Source organism: Stegodyphus dumicola, chromosome 5 (genome assembly GCF_044657685.1).
Source record: "Stegodyphus dumicola isolate Sdum_Otavi_A_Nest chromosome 5, ASM4465768v1".
Classification (NCBI taxonomy): Eukaryota; Metazoa; Arthropoda; class Arachnida; order Araneae; family Eresidae; genus Stegodyphus; species Stegodyphus dumicola.
This window is the reverse complement of record NC_140772.1, coordinates 128,602,938-128,623,391: the sequence shown is the minus strand read 5'-3', so window position 1 is coordinate 128,623,391 and position 20,454 is coordinate 128,602,938. Positions and strand designations below refer to the sequence as shown.

The 20,454-nt window shown below is 33.3% G+C and overlaps 1 protein-coding gene across 1 annotated transcript in view; it reads left to right on the top strand.

The window, feature by feature from the left end:
* The first annotated feature begins 162 nt into the window (after positions 1-162).
* The window catches only part of LOC118201563 (uncharacterized), a 51,763-nt gene continuing 31,471 nt past the window's right edge, over positions 163-20,454 (top strand). Inside the window, exons 1-2 of the mRNA XM_035373679.2 lie at positions 163-321; positions 14,755-14,861. Of these exons, the coding sequence (XP_035229570.1) occupies positions 312-321; positions 14,755-14,861 (117 nt within the window). The 5' untranslated portion in view covers positions 163-311. The remainder of the gene's footprint in view (positions 322-14,754; positions 14,862-20,454) is intronic.

The following is a 20,454-nucleotide window of genomic DNA, read 5'->3' as shown; positions in this document are numbered from 1 at the left end:
CTTTATTATTCATTATTTCTCTCACATTTTGTTTTCTGAAACAAGAGATGTATTCCGAAATCAGTATATGCTAACTTCCTTGAGATTTCTATGAAAAATTACTAAAAAAAATTTTTTTTTTCTGAGGTTAAGTTATTTTTTGTGTTAATTTTATATGAAATTGTTGGCATCATCTGTGTATGCGTATGCTTGAGTCCATGTAGAGCAAAATTGTACTAATATTGTTGGAATTTGTAAATTATTCTTCGCTGACTTTTGTGGCGTTTATTAGATATACTTAAAAATTTACTTCAGATTTATAACATACTACGATGCCAAAAGGTAAGATTATATAGCCATCCTTCTAATTGATTTTTTGTTATTCTCACTTAAAGCATTTCTTTTACTCTTAGAAATTAAAAAGAAAAATAAATAAATAAAAAACTCATTCTCACTTTAAACTACTGCATAAAATTAAATTCATGAAAAGTACTTATTAACCATTGCTATCTGTACCCAGTAATCCTTATTGTATATTGTTTGTTTATGTTTGTCTTATAGAGGCTTAATTTATTGTAATGTAAATTATAAATTAAATAGGTAAGTAGTTTTTTTCATTCTTAGGCGCTAAAATCAAAGCATGTTTTTAAATAATTGAAAACGTTACGGAAAGATTTACGTTGGAATGTACGGCATGAAATAACTAAGTTTCTTCAATCATACCGTAATACAGCAAAAAGAGAGGAAAAAAAAAGCACTATCATCTAATTATTAGCTTTATGTATATTTATCGAATATAGTTTTATTGATCGAAAAACTGGGTAGTATTTTATATTGCTCTAATGTTTATACATGTGCTGCTGAGCTTATCCATGTGAAGTATAATATTTAAAAAGCAAGTAAATGGCTGTGTGACTATTTAAAAAAAAAAAAAAAAAAAAGTTTTCATTTTCTGACCATCCACTGCCCTACCAAACAGTCACACAAACTTGTTGTTTCTTCACAGAGCATTTTACAAACCCGTAGCTGAATTCAGCGAGTAATGTGGTAAAAGTTCAAGTTTACAATTGGGTTCCCCTTGTTTTTTGGCAGTTCTTTTTTTTACGCCAAGATCGGCGCCAGTAAGGCACAATTTCAAGATGGCCGTTACACAAAACCAAAGTAAGAAGTCAAAGAATTGCACAAATTCTGTGTCCATGTACACATCGATCTCTTTTCACTTAAAAAAAAACATCCTAGAATTGCACAAACTAGGCATTGCACACTGCCTTAAATTTGTCTAAGTACACATCAATCTATTTTCATTTAAATAAAATCAGGAAGGTAAAACAAAGTTAAAACTATCATGGTAACCAGAAGTAAGGTTTCATTGCCAAAATTAAAAAAAAAAAAGTTGTCGCTAATCGAAGGGGCACCCAATTCTACGCTAGAGGATATATGTATCTATAGATTTCTTTATGCATCTATAGTATATGTATTTAAACATCTCTTTCAACAATATATCCATTTCTGCCTATTTGTTAAAAAATAAAATACTTACCTTTTGTGAGTGGTTGAAATATTTTATTCTCATTTTTAAAAAGTATTTTATTCATAAAACAGGCTTTATTTTAATTTCCTTAGTTTTATTTATTTTTTTGTTGTACGTTTTCACTTACATGTATAATGTTATTTTAGCCTGAATGTTCTACTTGGTGTCTAAAATATTTATGAAACTGAAAATATTGATAAGTTGTGTTTTATGATAGTTTCTTATTATCTTCACCAAAAAGTCATGAACTTATTTGTTACTTTCGAAAGCATTCGCATACTCATTAGTCATATTGGACAAAACATTTATTTGAGTATCCTCAAAGTCTGTTTAGGGGCCCAGTGGTGCAGTGGCTATTGCATCGCGGAACAGCACCACAGGTCCGGGGTTCAATCCCCAGGCTGGGCAAGGTTAACTCAGCCTTTCATCCCTTAATTTCCATCCTATGGGTCGATAAAATGAGTACCAAGTTTGCTCGGGGACTAAACACTGGGGGTCCTGCAGCAAGCTGACCACTTGTTCAGGGCATATGCTTACGCACTCCTGGGCCCACGGTCAAGAAAGCAGATTTCGGAGCACTGCAGGCATTGGCCCACTAGGGCTGTTACGTCATTGAGTTTAGTTTTTAGTTCAAAGTCTGTTTCAACCATGCATTCTGCTAAACTAATGTTTTTTACATTCATCTTTTTCCATAGAAGACATGCACACTTCTTAGAGGCGATTACACGAATTGATAATTGTATCTAAGGATAATCCTGGTTCTTCACAGGATTTTGCTCAGATCTCTTCCTATGCCGAATAATAAATAAAATGAACAGCTATTGTAAAGGAGGTATTCCAGGGCTTAATTTCTAAAATTAGAAGTGCGGTAGCCCTATGGAAGACTATGAGGAACGAAAGAAAAAATAAACAAACAAAATACTAAAAATTAAAATATTTAAATAATTAAATTATTTTAAATTATTAATTAAATTATTCTATTTATTATTATAAATGTAAACAGAAATCTAATAAGTTATTAAATTAATTTTAAATAGTTAAACAGAAAAAAATATCGGACCTTGTTTTAATTGGGGCATCGGCAGGAATTACAATACCACTAAGAAGCAGCTCAGGCGATCTCCGTTTGAATTTAAGCTCTGATTATATGTATAATGTACTGTTCCAAGGGATGGCCAGCACCACTCATTTTATGAAGCACACCAAGAAAAAAACTAAAACGGAAGATCCTCCACTAAGAAGGATCATGAGAATTATAGACGCAGTATGAGAATATGGAAGGTTTGTTTATTTATGTGATTACAGCAAAGCCTCAAGGGCTATCTAACTAAGGGGAGGGATGTTTTCATGGATAGAGGATATGGAAAGGAATTTTAACTGAAAAGTGTAGCTTTGAAAATAAAGAGGTGAGAGTTCAAGACTTTCTGATCGCGATGCCCTGTAGATATAATTCTAGCCATCAGGGAGAAATTTTCTCTGAATACTATTCGGTAACAATTTGAGAATAAACCTAAGACTTCTTTATACAAGTGACAGCAGTGGCGCTCCCCCCCCCCCCCGTTTGGTTACATCATTCAGAAAGTCTACAGGAGTTCTACAATAGGAAGTCACTAGCATGGAATGTGTGCAACCAGAGTATCGCTTTTAGTACTCGGATGAACACAAAATTTGCCTGCTGTCATAAATTCATTGTACATTCTGCAGAATAAGCCTTTGACATATGATTGGGGCTTTTCTTTCCTTAAAAGTCTCATGCTCTGTGCAAGGTTTGAAAGCAAAGGACTTATAAGGCATGTTTGCTATTAAAACAAAATTTGGTAAAAGTATAGTTTAGGGTACCCCTTGGCGATTTTTGGTGGTATATGGATACCGATTTTGTGCAATTCTTTGACTCGTTATTTTGGCTTACGAAGCGGCGATTTTTGCGCCAAAAATCACTGCTACACAAAGCCAAAATAACAAGACAAACAATTGCACAAACTCGGTATCCATGTACACATCAACTTATTTTCACTTTAAAAAAAATCTCCAAATTGCAAAAAAATGGCATTGCGCACGCCTTTGACTTTATCCATGTACACTCCAACCTATTTTCACTTAAAAAAAAATCCCAGAATTGCACAAACTTGCATTGCGCACTCCCTTTACTTTGTCTATGTACACATCGATATATTTTCACTTAAAAAGTCATAGGAGCACCAAATTCTACAATATAGGTAAACAAAAAATACATAATCTCAATAAAATACATTTTAAACCAAACAATAAAATAACATAAAGAAGAAAAAACATGTTATACATTTAAGCACTACCAAAAAAAATATTCACTTACCATGATTTTCGAGTTCGCTTCGTACACCCAGAGCCACGTAAAAATCGAAATATCAATCATACTCAAATGACTTTTTGCAAACCAGGTACTATTTCTGATCGAATGCTTCACATAGTGACCATCTGAACCTTTCTTTCTACAAACCCATTCAAATCTATCTAAACGGTTTTTACGTTCGACTAGACGTTTACCCTTCCTACCTACAGGATACTTATAATGGCTACTAAGTAAACCTTCATTTACACATCAGTTAATTAAAGCTCTCTTCCCCTTTCACTTCAAATTAATCTTACTACATTCAGCCATTCTACGGTCTAAAAAATCAAACCAATACACACCACAAAAACGCGTACAAAAGATCCCATGATTCAAAATTTCCCAGAATCATGCACCCGATTACATCACATAAGGGTTTCCATAGCATTCAACTACTCAGGCTAAAAAATTCTTAGAACTAACATTCATTAACATTTTTTATGTGTATACTGTATGTTGACGCCAACAATGTCTGCTTGGTGAGATTTGCGCCGGCGAAACAGAAAAGTACCCACATTGTTTATTGAAAATTAACAGCTAATATCATTTCTCATTTACTAATAATAGCAGGGATTTTATTCACCAAAAATATTTAGGTACTTTTTCATTTTGCCAGCGCAAGTGATAAAGTCACTAGTAATGATACAGTTGATGCCAAACAGGTCCTTGCTGGTAACTTTTTACACCTCACTTTCAAGATAAGTCGCAGCCATTTCTTATCAGATTGATTGTTTCTTTCAATACTGGCATACACTTACTTAGAATTTTCACCAGATAGTTAAGTTTTATGCTCTAAGGCCATTTGTGGTAATTAAGTCAATTAGGATGCAATCACACCGCTCACCCGAAAGCGAAAATATAGAAAAGGCAAAGTCAAGGGTTAAATTCATCAAGTCTAATGAGAATGCACTAGTGAAGTAAAGCACTGCGGTTTTACATAATTTCTGAGTAAGCTATTTGTACGAATTGAAATAATTCTTGCATTTAAACTTGTATTCCAAATTAAGATTTAACTTTAAATTAATGTAGATAATTACTGAGAGAATTAGATTTTTGTAATGTAGTTTATGCGAGATTATACATTTGAGGTCAAGTGATATGAACCGGTGAATCAGGATGTTGAACCATGAAAGCATAGTAAATTCTTAAACTGTCTTTTTACAAATTTATTGTCTCTTTTTATTAGCTTTACAAAATTTTGAACGATATTAAAATGTTTATGCCTTCAAAATAAAAAATTCTTAGAACTAACATTTGTTAACATTTTTTATTTGTGTATATTGTATGTTGTTGCCAATAAAGTCTGCTTGGCGAGATTCGCGCCAGCAAAGTGGAAAAGTACCAATATTTATTTATTTAAAAAATAGAAATTGATAATGAAAGGCTTCATATTTACATGCAAATTCCCTTCCCCCTTTTTTATTATTATTTTACAGCCTTACTAATGGAACATAATTTACTGTATAAACAATACTGGCTAATTTTTACTGTACAGATTGCCAAGTGATATTGGTTGTTAGCGAAATCTGGAAGCCCACTGCGTGAAGTAGGTTTTTCAGTAACCCTAATGTTGATAATGTTGCTGAAACTAGCCTTGGGGGATTTTTTTTTTTTTTTTTTTCATTAAAAAGGGGTTATTTATCACCAAACATGTTGTGATAAATTTAGATTTTGGTTTTGTTTTTTTTTTTTTTTTTTTGTAATTGTAACCCTTTTGTATGAACCCAGGTTGTTGGGTTTGCAATGTTTTTAATTGCCGTGTTTGGTTGCACGTGCATGGTACAGTCTTGTGTTTTGAACTTGCTATTATTTTGCTGTGAGTACCATCATTTGAGTATGTCTGAGGTGACTAAAAGTATGAATGTTGATGGGTTGGATTATGGTGAAATTGTGAATTTAACGCTTTTGTATGGGTTGGATGATGGACGAAAGACATTTGATTTTTGCATGAAAGCTGGCTTTTAATTGCTGGTAGATATAGGGTTGCTAAGCTACCTGGAAAACCAGAAAAAGTCAGGGAATTTAAATATTTTAGTCAAAATCTGGAAAAGTCGGGGAATGTCATACAGCGATCCCCCCAAAAGCAAGTTTTGCACCAATGTTGGAAGCGATGACGTTCTTAGCGAATTATGTATCGGATGAGCTTCATTTGGGCAGCTGGCGTAGAGCCAATTTTCACAACTCCAATCAGATTGTCTTTTAGAAAGGCAAAGCAAGTTTGGTTTCCAGTAACCTTGAGAATCATAAGACTCACCTGTGCAGGTTATGTTGAACTAAAGAAAATACCTTCCCGTTCTCGTGTACAACAAAATCGATTTAATCCTAATATACGGTACTATGGAGGCTAGAATAGCCCCATGTACTCTGTTCTAATGTAAGAATGTCTATGTAAAGAAAGAAAGGTTTCATAGACGTAATGTAAATCAGTTTGCTATAGTGTTGCTAGAAAGCGGAGGGAAAAACTCTCCAAGGGATTTGGCAATGGAACCTGACGGCGAGAATTTTCCACTCCGCGATGTGTAAAGGAAATTGTGGAGCATGTGTTAAGAAAAAACATTCTTTGACTTTCACGATAATTTATACTCGGATTTGCGTATTTTTTTTTCTCAAAATAGCTAATATATTAATTAATTTACTTGCGCAAAAAATTTAAAACGATATTCGTTTTATGTACTCTTGATAAACTTGACCTTCGAACTTCGGCAACAGATATTTCGCACATATGCAGCTGTTTCCCTCTACGTTGGGACGGAGTTATTCCTGTTGCAGAGAAGTTTTTTATCTTAAAAATACATATTTTTTATTCTAACCTCCATGTACAGTACACATGGGATTTGGCGACATCATGATGAGCAGTAACAACAGTTACCTCTTTCTGTTTCTTATTGTCTGTTTAAAATGGTGTTGGGTAGTAAACTGGTCATTTTGATGTTGGCGGTAGTTTTCAAAATTGTACAAAGGCCATAGCGAAGACTAGGATTTTACCGAAAAATCTTTTCAACTTTTTTTTTTTAAATAAATGCCTTATTTTTCATTTTTCAGTAAAATAAAAAAATGGTAATCAGTCATCTAGGGTAACATTTAATATTCGCCAAAATAGCATTGATTATTGTAATTCAATTTTTAAATAATTAACTTTATTTTAATGTTATTTATATCATTTAATGTTCTTATTTCCTCTAAATTTATTTATTATTAGTTAATAATACTTTCAAATTTCAGGCAAATTTCTCTGGCATAATTCTGAAACTAAATCTAGCAGTATGATGACATACTATCACAAAACCTAATAAACATATTTTTGTTTATGTATGCTGCTTAATAAATATAAAATACCTGAATTTATTTAAAAATATCATTAAATAGATTTCTTTCTTTCATTTAGCTGCAAAATGTCTGCAAAAAACTCATTTTTTAATCCAGATTGGGCAGATTCTAATCTCAGTTTTTAGTAGAGAAAACAACTCCTATTATAGCTATAATAGTAATGCTTTCAAGGATTATCTATATAATAAGTCATATGCAATTGGCAAATTTTTGTGTTTTCAAGTGGTATCATAATTTACCTCTCAGTGCAGCCAATGCACACTATGCAGATAGACTGGAATTTTCTCAAAACACACCTGGAAAACCTGGAAAAGTCAGGTAATTTCATTGTCCTCTTTAAGTGGCAACTTTGCAGATATGAATGAGCTGAAACAACAAAAAAATTTATTTGCTTACCTGGAAGATGGAAAAGATGGTGGTGGGAAGCCTAAACTTATGAACATGAAAAAAAGATCTGTTAAAAAATTGATGTTTCATTTATTTATTTTGTGTTAATTTTTGTTAAAAGATTTGTTATTTAATGTTTTTATGATAGGAAATATGTAATTTTGGTTATTTATTCCTCTCTATTTCTGTATTTTGGTTATTTGTTCTTTTCTGTGTGTTAAGATAGTGCCAAATTTTTCCTTGTTAACATGATAGTTTTAACTTTGTTTTAGCTTTCTGATTTTGTTTAACCCGGCTTTACTAGCTCGAGAAAAACGAACGGGATTGCTCGCGCTGGGTATGACATACCCAGGGTGGTTTCTTCCTCTCATTTGCCATTAAATCTGCACAAAATATAAAAGAACAGAAAACATAGGCTTAAACATATTGTTATGAAATGTCCAGGTGCTGTAAGATGGCTTTCCCGTAAAGCAGTTTTAGGGTTGCCGCATTTGGCGAGAAATCGTCCATTTGGCGACAAAATTGGCGATATACCATGGACGCATGGAGAACCTTCTGGAACGAATTCTTACCAGTTTAGCCTAGAATGTTCTCGAATACAAGTCGAAAGCTATATAAACCCTGCTTGTCCGCAGACAGGGAGTGAGTGCCTCGTCGAGAGGGCAAGTCTGTGTGTGCCTTGCATAGAGTGCGAGATAGTACTGAGTGTACCTCGTCTAGTGAGCCGCGCGAAGTCGATCAAGTTGACAGCTGAGCAGCAAGTGCAGAGTGGGTCGTCGAGTGCACCGAAGGAGTCTCTTAGTGTATTGCGGTTAGTGCATCATCGAGAGAGCGTGTTGAGCTCCTGGAACAACTGAACCGAAGAGTTTGGAGCCGTGCTCTGTGTGTCATCGAGTGCATCGTGAGATGTAGCATGGAGAGTCTCAAGAGTACGTGGAGTTCCCAGAACGACCAAGCAGAGTCGGGAGCTGTACTCTGGTGCTTTGCGGTGAAGCTCTCTCCACCGTGATAGCCTGATAACCTGAAGGCTGTGTCGCTGATCGTGTCAGCGTGTTTATAGTAGTTCATTGACGACTGTAAAAACGTGTTTGCAGTTGTCCTGATTAATACCGGCCAATAAAGTGTGTTTCGATACTTCATCAAGTGTCGTCGTTATTCACTCCAAATCCACACGAACCCCCTATGAACGTGAAGGAAGAAAGCAACGTAACAACTGGTGTCAGAAAAAAAAAAAAATAATGTAACAATATATTAAACATTTTATCTTTAATTTGCACATTTTCGGCAAATGCATGCTATGTGTTCCATGCATAGATGTTTTTCACAGGCAAAATTAGCTTTTCTGGCCCCACATTCAGCACATCTTTTATATGTCATCATTACCTTCTTAGCAGGAAGTGTCTCGGTCTCATTGTTGCCCAGTTTTACTTTTAGGCTTTGTAGGAGCATTGCTTGTTGACTTCTTATAATCTTCTATCAGTTGAAATGGCAGTGTTTTTAGAAATGAGCGTCGGGCTCGATACCCAGTAGGTGATTTCTTTGTTGAAAACAAAATTATGCATGCATTTAGTGCAGCAACATTTAACATGGAATAAAAAATAGACATAGGCCAATGACTTGTTTTTTAGCCGTTAAATACGTTGCAACCATTTCATTCACGACATCCACAAATTGTATTTTTAGCAGAAATTCTAACATTTCCACGGAACTTCATTTTGTTGTATTATTCTTTCCTATAAAATAGGCATTTTCATTTGAATTAGAAAGGCCGCCCTCTAAATCAAATTCTATTTCAGGTGAAGATTCGTGTTCACTTATCGGAAAACTCATTACCTTCCTCAAGACTTTCTTCACCCGAAGAAACAGTATCAAGTAAATTTCTTAAATGTCGCATTTCTTCATTATAACTTTGAAAACACGTCATAATGAGAGTATGATTTCAATGCATCTACCAGTACTCAGAATTGTAACAGTAATGCTCGTGCTGGGTGTGACATACCCTGGAGTGGCAATTACAAGATATATCTATTTTTAGAACTCTTTCCCTTATTCTTCCTTTCCAAGGTTATGACCTTGGGGGAAGCTACAAGAAAAATCATCCATTTTTAAAAAAAAGGTTGGAGAGAAACAGCGAAAAACCGGAGGGGGTGGGTATGACATACCCAGCATCAAAAGTGAAAATAGATCAATGTGTACATGGACAAAGTTAAGGCAGTGCACAATGCCTAGTTTGTGCAGTTCTCTGATGTTTTTTTTTTTTTTTTTTTTTTTTAAAGTTAAAATAGGTTGATGTGTACATGGACACCGAGTTTGTATAAGTCTTTGACTTATACAAGTTGTTATGACTTATACAATACATACATGGATATTTTGGTTTTTTGGAGTGGCAATCTTGAAAATTGGTGCCGATCCTTGCTGGCATCGATCTTGGCGTCGAAAAAAGAAACAATTTACCAAGGAGTACCATAGAGTAAGCTTTTACCACAATATTATCAAAATTTCAGCATTTTTTTTATAACAAAAAGCATCAAATCAGAAAGAGAAAATGTGCACAAGATACAGTTTTTAAAAGACTGGAAAAGCAGCTACACAATAGTTAGCTGTAGTCTTCAATACCTTGTATTATTATTCTGTGTTGCTATGATGATATATAAATTTATTTTTAAAATGCAAATACATATCACCCTTCTCCTGAATTCAATCTCCAGCAATGCATGGTGGGACATCCAGCTGTGAGAGACATTCATAGAAAATGCATATGTGGGACGCCTGCTCAGAAAGGGTTAGAAAGCTCTGCAAGCTACTCAGCATTAACAAAATCCAAACGACACCTTAACATCCCCAGTCAGATGACATGATAATCGAGCCATCCTTAATAATCCATTAAATCAAGCCATCCTTAATAACCTCGCTGATGGTTTCCAGAAACCAACAGAACTGGGACCAGAAGTTACTTCTGTTTTTTTACTATTGCAGTGCTGTTCATGAGACAAGTGGCTGTTTCTGATCCCAGATGATTTTTGGTCTAGACCAGGTATTCTTAAACTTTTTAATGTGAGGACTCCATAATATTTACGAAAATTTTGGAGGACCCCACAAGCATTGTGCAAATCCAACACAAGTGTGAGTGAAACGATCAATTTCTTCACTTGTACTGTGATATTCTATTGCAGTTTTAGGTCATTAATTTTTAAAGTAAATAAATGTTTCTACAGTCAAAAGTCATTAATTCGGACACCCATAATCCGGAATGATCTATAATCCGGACCTCAAAGCTAAAAACTTTCTGCGCATGCGTCGCATTGACACATGCGCATAGGCGTTTACGCGTGCACGTAAGACCTTTACGACTGCACATATGCGTGTGCGCAAGTGCAGAATACGTTTTCGCGTGTGTGTTTTATGTATAACGAACGGTATAAGCTAAAATTATCTAATTATCTATTTCAGTTAATGTTAATGATTGCATTGTTCCTTAATCTTCGAATTGGATCCCGCTTATTATTTTTTGCAGACTGTAAGAGCAATTTTATAAAAGTAAACTTGAACTTTCGATTATGTCAAATAGAATTTCTGATGCTGGAACTTCCAGAGGATCTACAAAACGAAAGTATGTTTTGATGTCGGAACTAACAAAAAGTGGAATTGCTGCAAAAAATGGATAAAGACATGAAGAATGTGACAGAGAGGTTAGTGAAAATGAAAAAATTTCGATTGACAGGTTAGTCAGTATTCTCGGCACAGCAATTAACGGGACTTGAACAGGGGAACTTTGTAACTGAACAAGAAATTATGTCTGTTTATAGAATTAAAGAGAAAGTATTATCACATAAAACGTAGCAACTTAAACAACTTACATCGAAAGAAATGTTTAATAAAGTAAACTAATAAATATTAAGCTTTTTTTTTTTTTTAATTTTGATACCCTTTAGATCATAATTGTTCTATATTTCATAAATTACAGTTTCATATTTTTAATTTTAGAATTTCTGCATGCCATCTTACCAGATTTAAACTGATGATCTATAATCCGGAATCGCCGAAGTCCAGACGAGTCCGGATTAACGACTTTTGACTGTATTATAAAAAAATGCTTTGAAATACTTTCGTTTTTTCTTTCTCTATGTAATCTTATCTTTATTTATTTTCAGATACATTATATAAAAATATTTGGTAATTGTAAAATTATTATAATAAATTAAAGAAATATCAAAATTGCTAAAATTTTTCGCTTACCCCCTTGTCGTAACCCACAGTTTAAGAAACTTTGGTCTAGACCATCATCTGCCATGTGATCTCTTGCTTAGTTGCCCTCTGGATGTGCCTTCATCGCCCATTGAGTACTTTTGAGATCTCGAGGCTCGGATTGAAGTGATGTAAAATTTTGTGGGGGAGTGAGTCAACTTGCCGACAGAGAAGATGAAGACCTGAAAAGGCAAAAGAGCCACAGGACATCAATTCAGTGAAAGTGACAAGTGTGGTTATAGAATCCGATTTGATAGAAAGTGCTGTCTTCTAAACAACAGTCACCCTGGAATAGACCTTACATTGCTTTAAACAGGCTGAACATTGTGGTAGTTCAGATTCATTATTCATCAAATTCTAAGTTTAAAATCATTCATTATGACAGGCTAGCCTCTTACTATATACAGTCAAAAGTCGTTAATTCGGACACCCATAATCCGGACCTCAAAGCTAAAAACTTTCTGTGCATGCGCCGATTTGGCACATGCGCACAGCCGTTTTACGCGTGCGCGTAAGATCTTGACTACTGTGCATATGCGTGTGCGCAAGTGCAGAATACGTTTTCGCCTGCGCGTTTAATGTATAACGGACAGCGTAAGCTAAAATTATCTAATTATCTATTTTAGTTAATGTTAATGATTGCGTTGTTCCTTAATCTTCGAATTGGATCCGGCTTATTATTTTTTGCAGACTGTAAGAGCAATTTTATAAAAGTAAACTTGAACTTTCGATTATGTCAAATAGAATTTCTGATGCTGGAACTTCCAGAGGATCTACAAAACGAAAGTATGTTTCGATGTCGGAACAAACAAAAAGTGGAATTGCTGCAAAAAATGGATAAAGACATGAAGAATGTGACAGAGAGGTTAGTGAAAACGAAAAAATTTCGATTGACAAGTTAGTCGGTATTCTCGGCACAGCAATTAACGGGACTTGAACAGCAGAACTTTGTAACTGAACAAGAAATTATGTCTGTTTATAGAATTAAAGAGAAAGTATTATCACATAAAATGAAGCAACTTAAACAACTTACATTGAAAGAAATGTTTAATAAAGTAAACAAATAAATATTAAGCTTTTTTTTTTTTTTTTTTTTTTTTTTTGTAAATTTTGATACTCTTTAGATCATAATTGTTCTTTATTTCATAAATTACGGTTTCATATTTTTAATTTTAGAATTTCTGTATGCCATCTTACCAGATTTAAACTGATGATCTATAATCCGGAAAAATCGATAATCCGGAATCGCCGAAGTCCCGACGAGTCCGGATTAACGACTTTTGACTGTACTGTAAATAAGTATTCATGTTGGCATTCAGGACTTAATATAAGCAGTGGTGTGCCTCAAACTAAGACTCAAATTAATGTCAAACAAACTCAAATTAATGTCAGCTAGCACCTGCAGATACACTGTGAACAATCTAGTGTTTGTTTCTGGTAATAAAATGTATTGTTGATGTCAGCAAATTAATTGAACAGGTTTTTTTTAAATTATTATTACTTCTTAGATTTTTTGGAACTACTCTTATATGCTCCCTCAGGTCGCCAAATTTCTCCCCAAACATTTTTGGCAAGAAACTCCACGGTGCCATATTACTATCTAAATTTTTTGTCTACATTTCAAAAGCCTAAAATGTCTCCAAAAACGCGGTTTTTACACATGCAAAAACCACGTTTTAAACACACCATTTAAGCTAAAAATCGGAAACAAAAACGAAAACTTTAGATAGCAAAAACGGAAAGTTTCTAACCAAAAATAATTGACAAGAATCCATGTACACAGCAATATGTTTTAACTTAAAAAAAAAAATCTATGAATTGCACAATGAAGGCAACAAACGAATCTATGAACTATGCACACCTCGCTTTAATAAATTAACGTAACAACAATAAATTTCAAAGAATACCATGTACACAGCATCCTGTTTAAAAAACATCCACAAATTGCACAATCTAGGCACTATGCACTAATCAACAAAATAAACTAAAATAACTAGAATAAATATCAAACAGTTTAAAAAAAAACAACAATACCGACAGAAATTCATACTAAAAAAACAATGAACATAACATTCTACAAAATAAGAACAAGAATAAAATAAAACTCACTTACCGTGAATGAATGCTTTTTCGAACAGCAGAAATACCAATTTCATACCTCCTTTAACATGCCACCACGTAATCACTATTGTATTTATATGACAGCCAGACACACTATCCAGAAAATTCATACTATGGTTCACAAATAAATGTTCTAAACCTTCTTTTCCTAAATCCTTGTAAGATTTCCAGCCATCCGAAAAAAATAGTTGTGTAAGGCTCAATTCACTCTTTAATACACTGCATCAGCGTTTCCTTACATCTATCATGCACAGCCACTGAAAATAATCTCCCAGACCCTCTTGCAACCACGTCTCTCATTGCAACAGAGGCCATTTCAAAACACGCACGAACCAACGAGAGAGTTTTCAACGTCAAAAGGGTTGCCATACAACATGCAATCGCACCAAAATCCAGCGGAGAACACATATCGCCACATTTGGTGATCTTAGGGCGCATATAAGAGTAGAGCCGACTTTGTTAACATTAATATATGAAAATTCTGTGCATTTTTTGTATAATTATAATAATAAAGTTTCTAATATAGTACGCAATATTATATCACTATAAGCAAGCATTTATATTGATTTAAAGGTAAAGAAAATATTTCCTTAAAACTATTTTTACCCTAAAATAAACTTATAGTTATTTAATGGTTAGTGATATATTTTATCTCAATTTTTGCAGATATATGTTGCCAAAAGATGAAAAATAAAGTTTTGTTTATAGGTATTCAAATGGATTTCGACATATTTCAAAGAAATTGTACGTCTTGTTTTTAGCGGATGTCATGATTATGTTTCATTTCTCATTTTAGGCCGTGGACGTGGAGGAAGTGGTCATAAAGGGCAACGCCGACATTTCACTAATCCAGATCAGCTAGCACAAAGTAAAGAGAAGAAAGAAAAGGAAAGGCAGTGGAGGGTAATTATGAATCTTTTCATTACAGTCTGTTAGCATCAACATGACATTAAGTAGTTTACTATGTAAATTATTATTAAGTTTGCCTTATATATATGTAAGACAATTTTGACATATAGTTACATATATCTCAAAATTGAATTAGCGAAAATGCTTAATCGGAAGGAGTTCTTTGGTGCCCTGCATTGGTTCTTGATCCCTTCTATTCACGAAAATATTTGGCCTGAATCATATCTGAAAACTAATCCACATTATGCCATCGTTCTGTATTGCCGATGGCTGTCATCCAATCGCACAGCTCAAAATTTAAACAAAGAAATCAAGTTTTTAAATGCTGCTGTTACTATTGTGCAATACTATCTTTTATATGCTAAAGTTACAGATGCAGCATTAAGGACTAGATGAAGGTTTTATGATACCTGCATATTATAATTCTTCTCTTTGTTTTTTAATTTTATCATTATCTTTACAGGATATCTTTTATGGTCTATAAGCTACAGTTCTGAAGTTCTAAGTTCAGTTCTAAGTTCTGAAGTCAGTACAACCCACATCATATTTACTTTCTGCAAATACATGAAAATTTTCTGCAAATTTTATTTTAAAGAGTTTCAAAATTATCAATACAACTTATTCTCAGAAGTTACATTAGCCTGACTAACCAAATCTAAATAGCAGGAAAGTTATTATTCCATGCATTTAAATAAGTAATTCCGTACATTAAGAACTATAATTTCTTGGTGAAGTTTGATTTTGATTGGATGGAGGTGAATTATAGTTCAAAACTGGGTGTTGTAATTTTTCTAGACCAGATTTTGAGACGCATAAGATCTAGGGTAGAATGGTCTTGGAATATGGAGTATTATATATCTTGGATAATTAAAATATGAGAGTTCTGCCCTAGGAACAGTAAATTTGGGCACTTTACTTGTGCTTTCAGGTCTTTTAGATGAACTTGAAGTTGAAAATAACTTTCTTGATAGGAAAGTTTAATATTTAAGGGAGCTTATATTTTGGACAGAAAGTAATACACATTATTTCCCTAGCAAACCTTGTTAAAGACTTAATAAGAAGTTTATCATTTAAATGTAATGCAGAACCTAGTTTTAATTTTTAAACAAAGTACTTATCAGTACCTTTAAATTTGTTTTATGTAACTGAAACAATGTGATTAAATGTAACAGTTTCTGAACTAGAAAAGTTAAAGATTTTTCTTTTAATACATTCTAATCCTCAATTTCAATACATTTGTGGATATAAAATGACACTGCCTCACCTTTAAAAAAAATCTGGAAATATAGTTGATTTTTCTTTATCAGAAATACCTTTTGCACTACATTTTTTTAAAAAACATAATATACTTATTAATGAGAAGACCCTTTGTTGAATCAAGTGCCAGATAGGTAACTTTATCTACAGAAACAGTTTCTGGTATTTTTTGGGACATTTTTAATGTTTTTGATCTCGTCTGCGTATACAGTTTTATAAAAAAATCAATACATTTTGTGACTCATGCATATAAAAACATCATCAAAATTATAGCAAATAAAACAGGAAACAAAATTACTTTCTTATAAACTCAAAATTATTTAAAACAAAATACTGAATTATTATATTGTAACAATAATGCTTTAATGCTTTAACAATAATGCTGAAAAATTTAAACGATACTCATTTTAAACAGCGTATGTTTTGAAGGCGAAATGCAATGAAATTAGATGGCTTTCAAAGATGGCTCATTTTTTGTTGCCGGAAAAGCATTTTATGATTCATTGGATGATATTTAACCCTTAGGCAGATATTTTACTCATTAGAATTTTGAACATAGAAATATTTTTTGTTTACACATACATAAGAAATTGAAATACATATTGAAAGGCACACATGCGAGATCATAGTTTGGTTTAGTTTATGTGATTACAGCAAAGCCAAGAGGACTATCTGCCGAAGGAAGGGGGCCTTTGTGGTGGACTTTCTGACTTATATACATGCCATAATGGAAAAAAAACCACAAAAATGCTATGCAGGCCTTCCGTTTGCATCTCGGACATGCAGGTCTTCCGATTGCATCCCAGGGTTTGAATCTCGGACAGAACTACCAGTGTTCAGCAACTTTACTGCTCGCCCACTGGAGAGTGATCGTCGTATCCTCCCATTATTTTAATTGCAAAAAATTGGTGTAGATGACTGGAGGCTTCAAGTAAAACTACTGCATAGATTCTTATTACGAGAGAACGGAGAACTTTGCCATAGCTGTCGAATTCAAACACATAATTTCATTTCTGTAATAGAACAAGCATTGATACAGGTAAACATTCTGGTAGCATCATTTATGGGCGCAAGATGTATCCCTCACCTTTGTACAACTTACATATACTTAGATAAAGAATAAAGCAGAAACAAACTATGCATGGCTAACAGAAGCAACGCAAAGCAGGAAAAAAAAGACAGCTGAGTTGTACCAGCAGTATTTAAAGATTTGATTTCTTTGTTTAGATTTTGAGCTCTGTGATTGGGCCATTGCAATGCAGCAAGATACAATGATGTAATACAGATTAGCTTTCAGATATGACACAGTTTAGATTCCAGGGAAAGTGACATAGCCAAATTAATGTTAGCAATTTTGTGTTTCGTATTTTATATTTTGCAGAGTGTCAGCTATGGCTATTAAATGTTGGCTGAATGTTTTCACCAGTCATATTGTTCTTTAAGTTATTCATCTTAAACTGAATTTTTGTATTTTTCTATTATTATTATTATTTATTTCAGTTGCATAATTTGAAGTATTTTATGGCCTTAAATCATAAATAGAAACTCTGATTTGTTTATAAATGCTAAAAGCTAGATACCATGTATGAGGAACAGAGGTTTTTATGTGCTATTGTATTTAGGCATTCCACACAGACATCAGCAAATAGTTACACAGATTCTCTTGTAGAGGACCTGACCATTTTTCACCAAAGTTTACTTTGTTATTATATTTTGTTTGTTTTCTATTTATTAATTTCTAAAGTACATTTGACATTGATTTACAATAAGAAAATGTAGTTTGTACTGTAGTGAGTAAATACTTTAAAAATCATTTCAGGAATAAATAACATAATTTTTTTAAAAATTGAATACAACAGTTTTTATAAAAGACTTTGAAGACAAGAACTATAAAATTACATTATGATATTCAAGCTAAGATTTTTCAAGAACTGAATTCTTTCAATTACAAGGGTCACTCTGAAATGTTTTAGATACACATAGGTTTTTAAAGTTATATGTACAAAATTTAGGAGTCTCATCCAGCATCAATGCACTTTTGTACACGAATTTTCCAAAGATTTAATGTCTCAAGCCATTCATTTCATGGAATCGATAAAAGCCTCATTATTCTTATCAGAATGAAAACGATGTCTACATAAGTTATTTTTAAAATTATAAAATAGCTAAAAATCCCAGTTAGCTAGATCAAGTGAATAGGGTGGATGTTCTGTCACTTTGATGCGATTTTGATCAAGCAATCAACTTTCAATCTTGCTGAATGAGAAGATACATTGTCGTGGTGCAGCATGAGTCTTCTAACATTCACTTCTTGAAGAATTTCTGGAAGACGCTTATTGGTATACCAGTTAGCTATGACTGTTAGCTTCTGTCCTTTTATGGCTTTGACCAGTTCTACACTTCTGAGGAAACTGCATGCTTTTTTTTTTTTTTTTGCATGGCACGTTATCTTCTCACCATTGTGGGCATAGAAACATCTTCAAAGACCATACTTTGCTTTCTTGGCGTGTTCGAATGTCAAAAATGGTATGTATGGTTCATGACCAGTTACGATGTTAGAAATAATGCTGTGGCCACCATCTTTAAGGAATTTTAAGTGTTTCTTTACTGATTCTGACAACCTATTCCTTTTGATGCTCAGATAAATTATACAGAACCCAGTGGCAAACTAGTTTTTCATATGTAATTCTTCATGAATAGTTTTAAGTGTGGTGGCAGATCCAATGCTGGTTCTTTCTGTATCATTTGGTAGGTTCGCATTTTCCGTATGGCAGACACATTATCTGGGATTATTGCTGACAACAGCTTTCCTGTGTGTTCTTCATCCTGAAGAGAGTTGCGACCTCTGTGAAATTCTCTAAACCATCTGAATACAGTAGCATGAGATGAACCTTCATTTCCAGATGCTGATTGTAGACACTGAATGCATTCTTGATTGAATCTCACTTTAAAATCATAGAAAATTGTAGTGTGATAATGTTCTCGTGTCAACTCCATTTTCCCTTCTACCTAAAATTTATTCTTGGCCAATAAAAAATAGTCTGCTAGGCTAAAATAGTTTATATTTAAAAATCTAACTGTTAATTTTTTCTGACACTTATCGCTTGCGCTTATCTAAAAAATTTCAGTGACCTCCATATTTTATAAAAAACTAGATTGCAAATTTAGAACAATATTTATTATGGTTGGAAAAGACTGAAAAGAAAACTTATATTTTTATAGAAAATGAAATCAGACTTTTAAAAATTAGACTATACATATATAATATTTTGTTGCAAAATTTTCAAATTTAATTTTTATGTATCATTTTGTATGTTAAGATATTAAAAAGTTCATGAACAAAATGCAGGGGCACAGTGAAACCAAAAGAAATCCATTTTAATTCAACTTGGAAAAAAGTACATATAATATAATGTACAAAACTTTATTTGCTAATACTGTAATAATGCCTTTTCTGTCACCAAGCTTTTTTTTCCCTCCTCTGGAAGACGCTTATTGGTATACCAGTTAGCTATGACTGTTAGCTTCTGTCCTTTTATGGCTTTGACCAGTTCTACACTTCTGAGGAAACTGCATGCTTTTTTTTTTTTTTTTTTTTTTGCATGGCACGTTATCTTCTCACCATTGTGGGCATAGAAACATCTTCAAAGACCATACTTTGCTTTCTTGGCGTGTTCGAATGTCAAAAATGGTATGTATGGTTCATGACCAGTTACGATGTTAGAAATAATGCTGTGGCCACCATCTTTAAGGAATTTTAAGTGTTTCTTTACTGATTCTGACAACCTAGAGATGTAATATGTAAGATATAAAATATGAAACTCAAAATTACTAACTTTAATTTGGCTACATCCCCTTTCTGGAATCTAAACTACATCACATTTGAATACTAATCCACATTATGTCATCTTATTTTCCTGAATTGCATATCGCTCTAATCCAATCGCTAAGCTGAAAATTTAAACAAAGAAATCAAGTATTTAAATATTGTGCTGTCTCTTTTTTTCTGCTTTGCTTTTTTTCTGTTAGCCATGCATAGTTTACTTTCTGCTAAGAAGATGTGTTGGAAGCTGTATAAAAGTGTGGGATGCATCTCACACCTTTAAATGATGTGTGAACCTGTTTATTCATCTTGCTACATGCTGTATTATAAAAATAAAAGTATGTGTTTGAATTTAATGGCTACGACTGAAAGTTCTTCTTTTCTGTGCTGCCATGATAAGCATCTATGCAGTTGTTTAACTCGAATCCTCAGGTTGTCTTCCCTGAATTATCACACATATGTTCTCAAACATTTTTAAATCCTGAAGAATTTTCTATTTTTAATTCT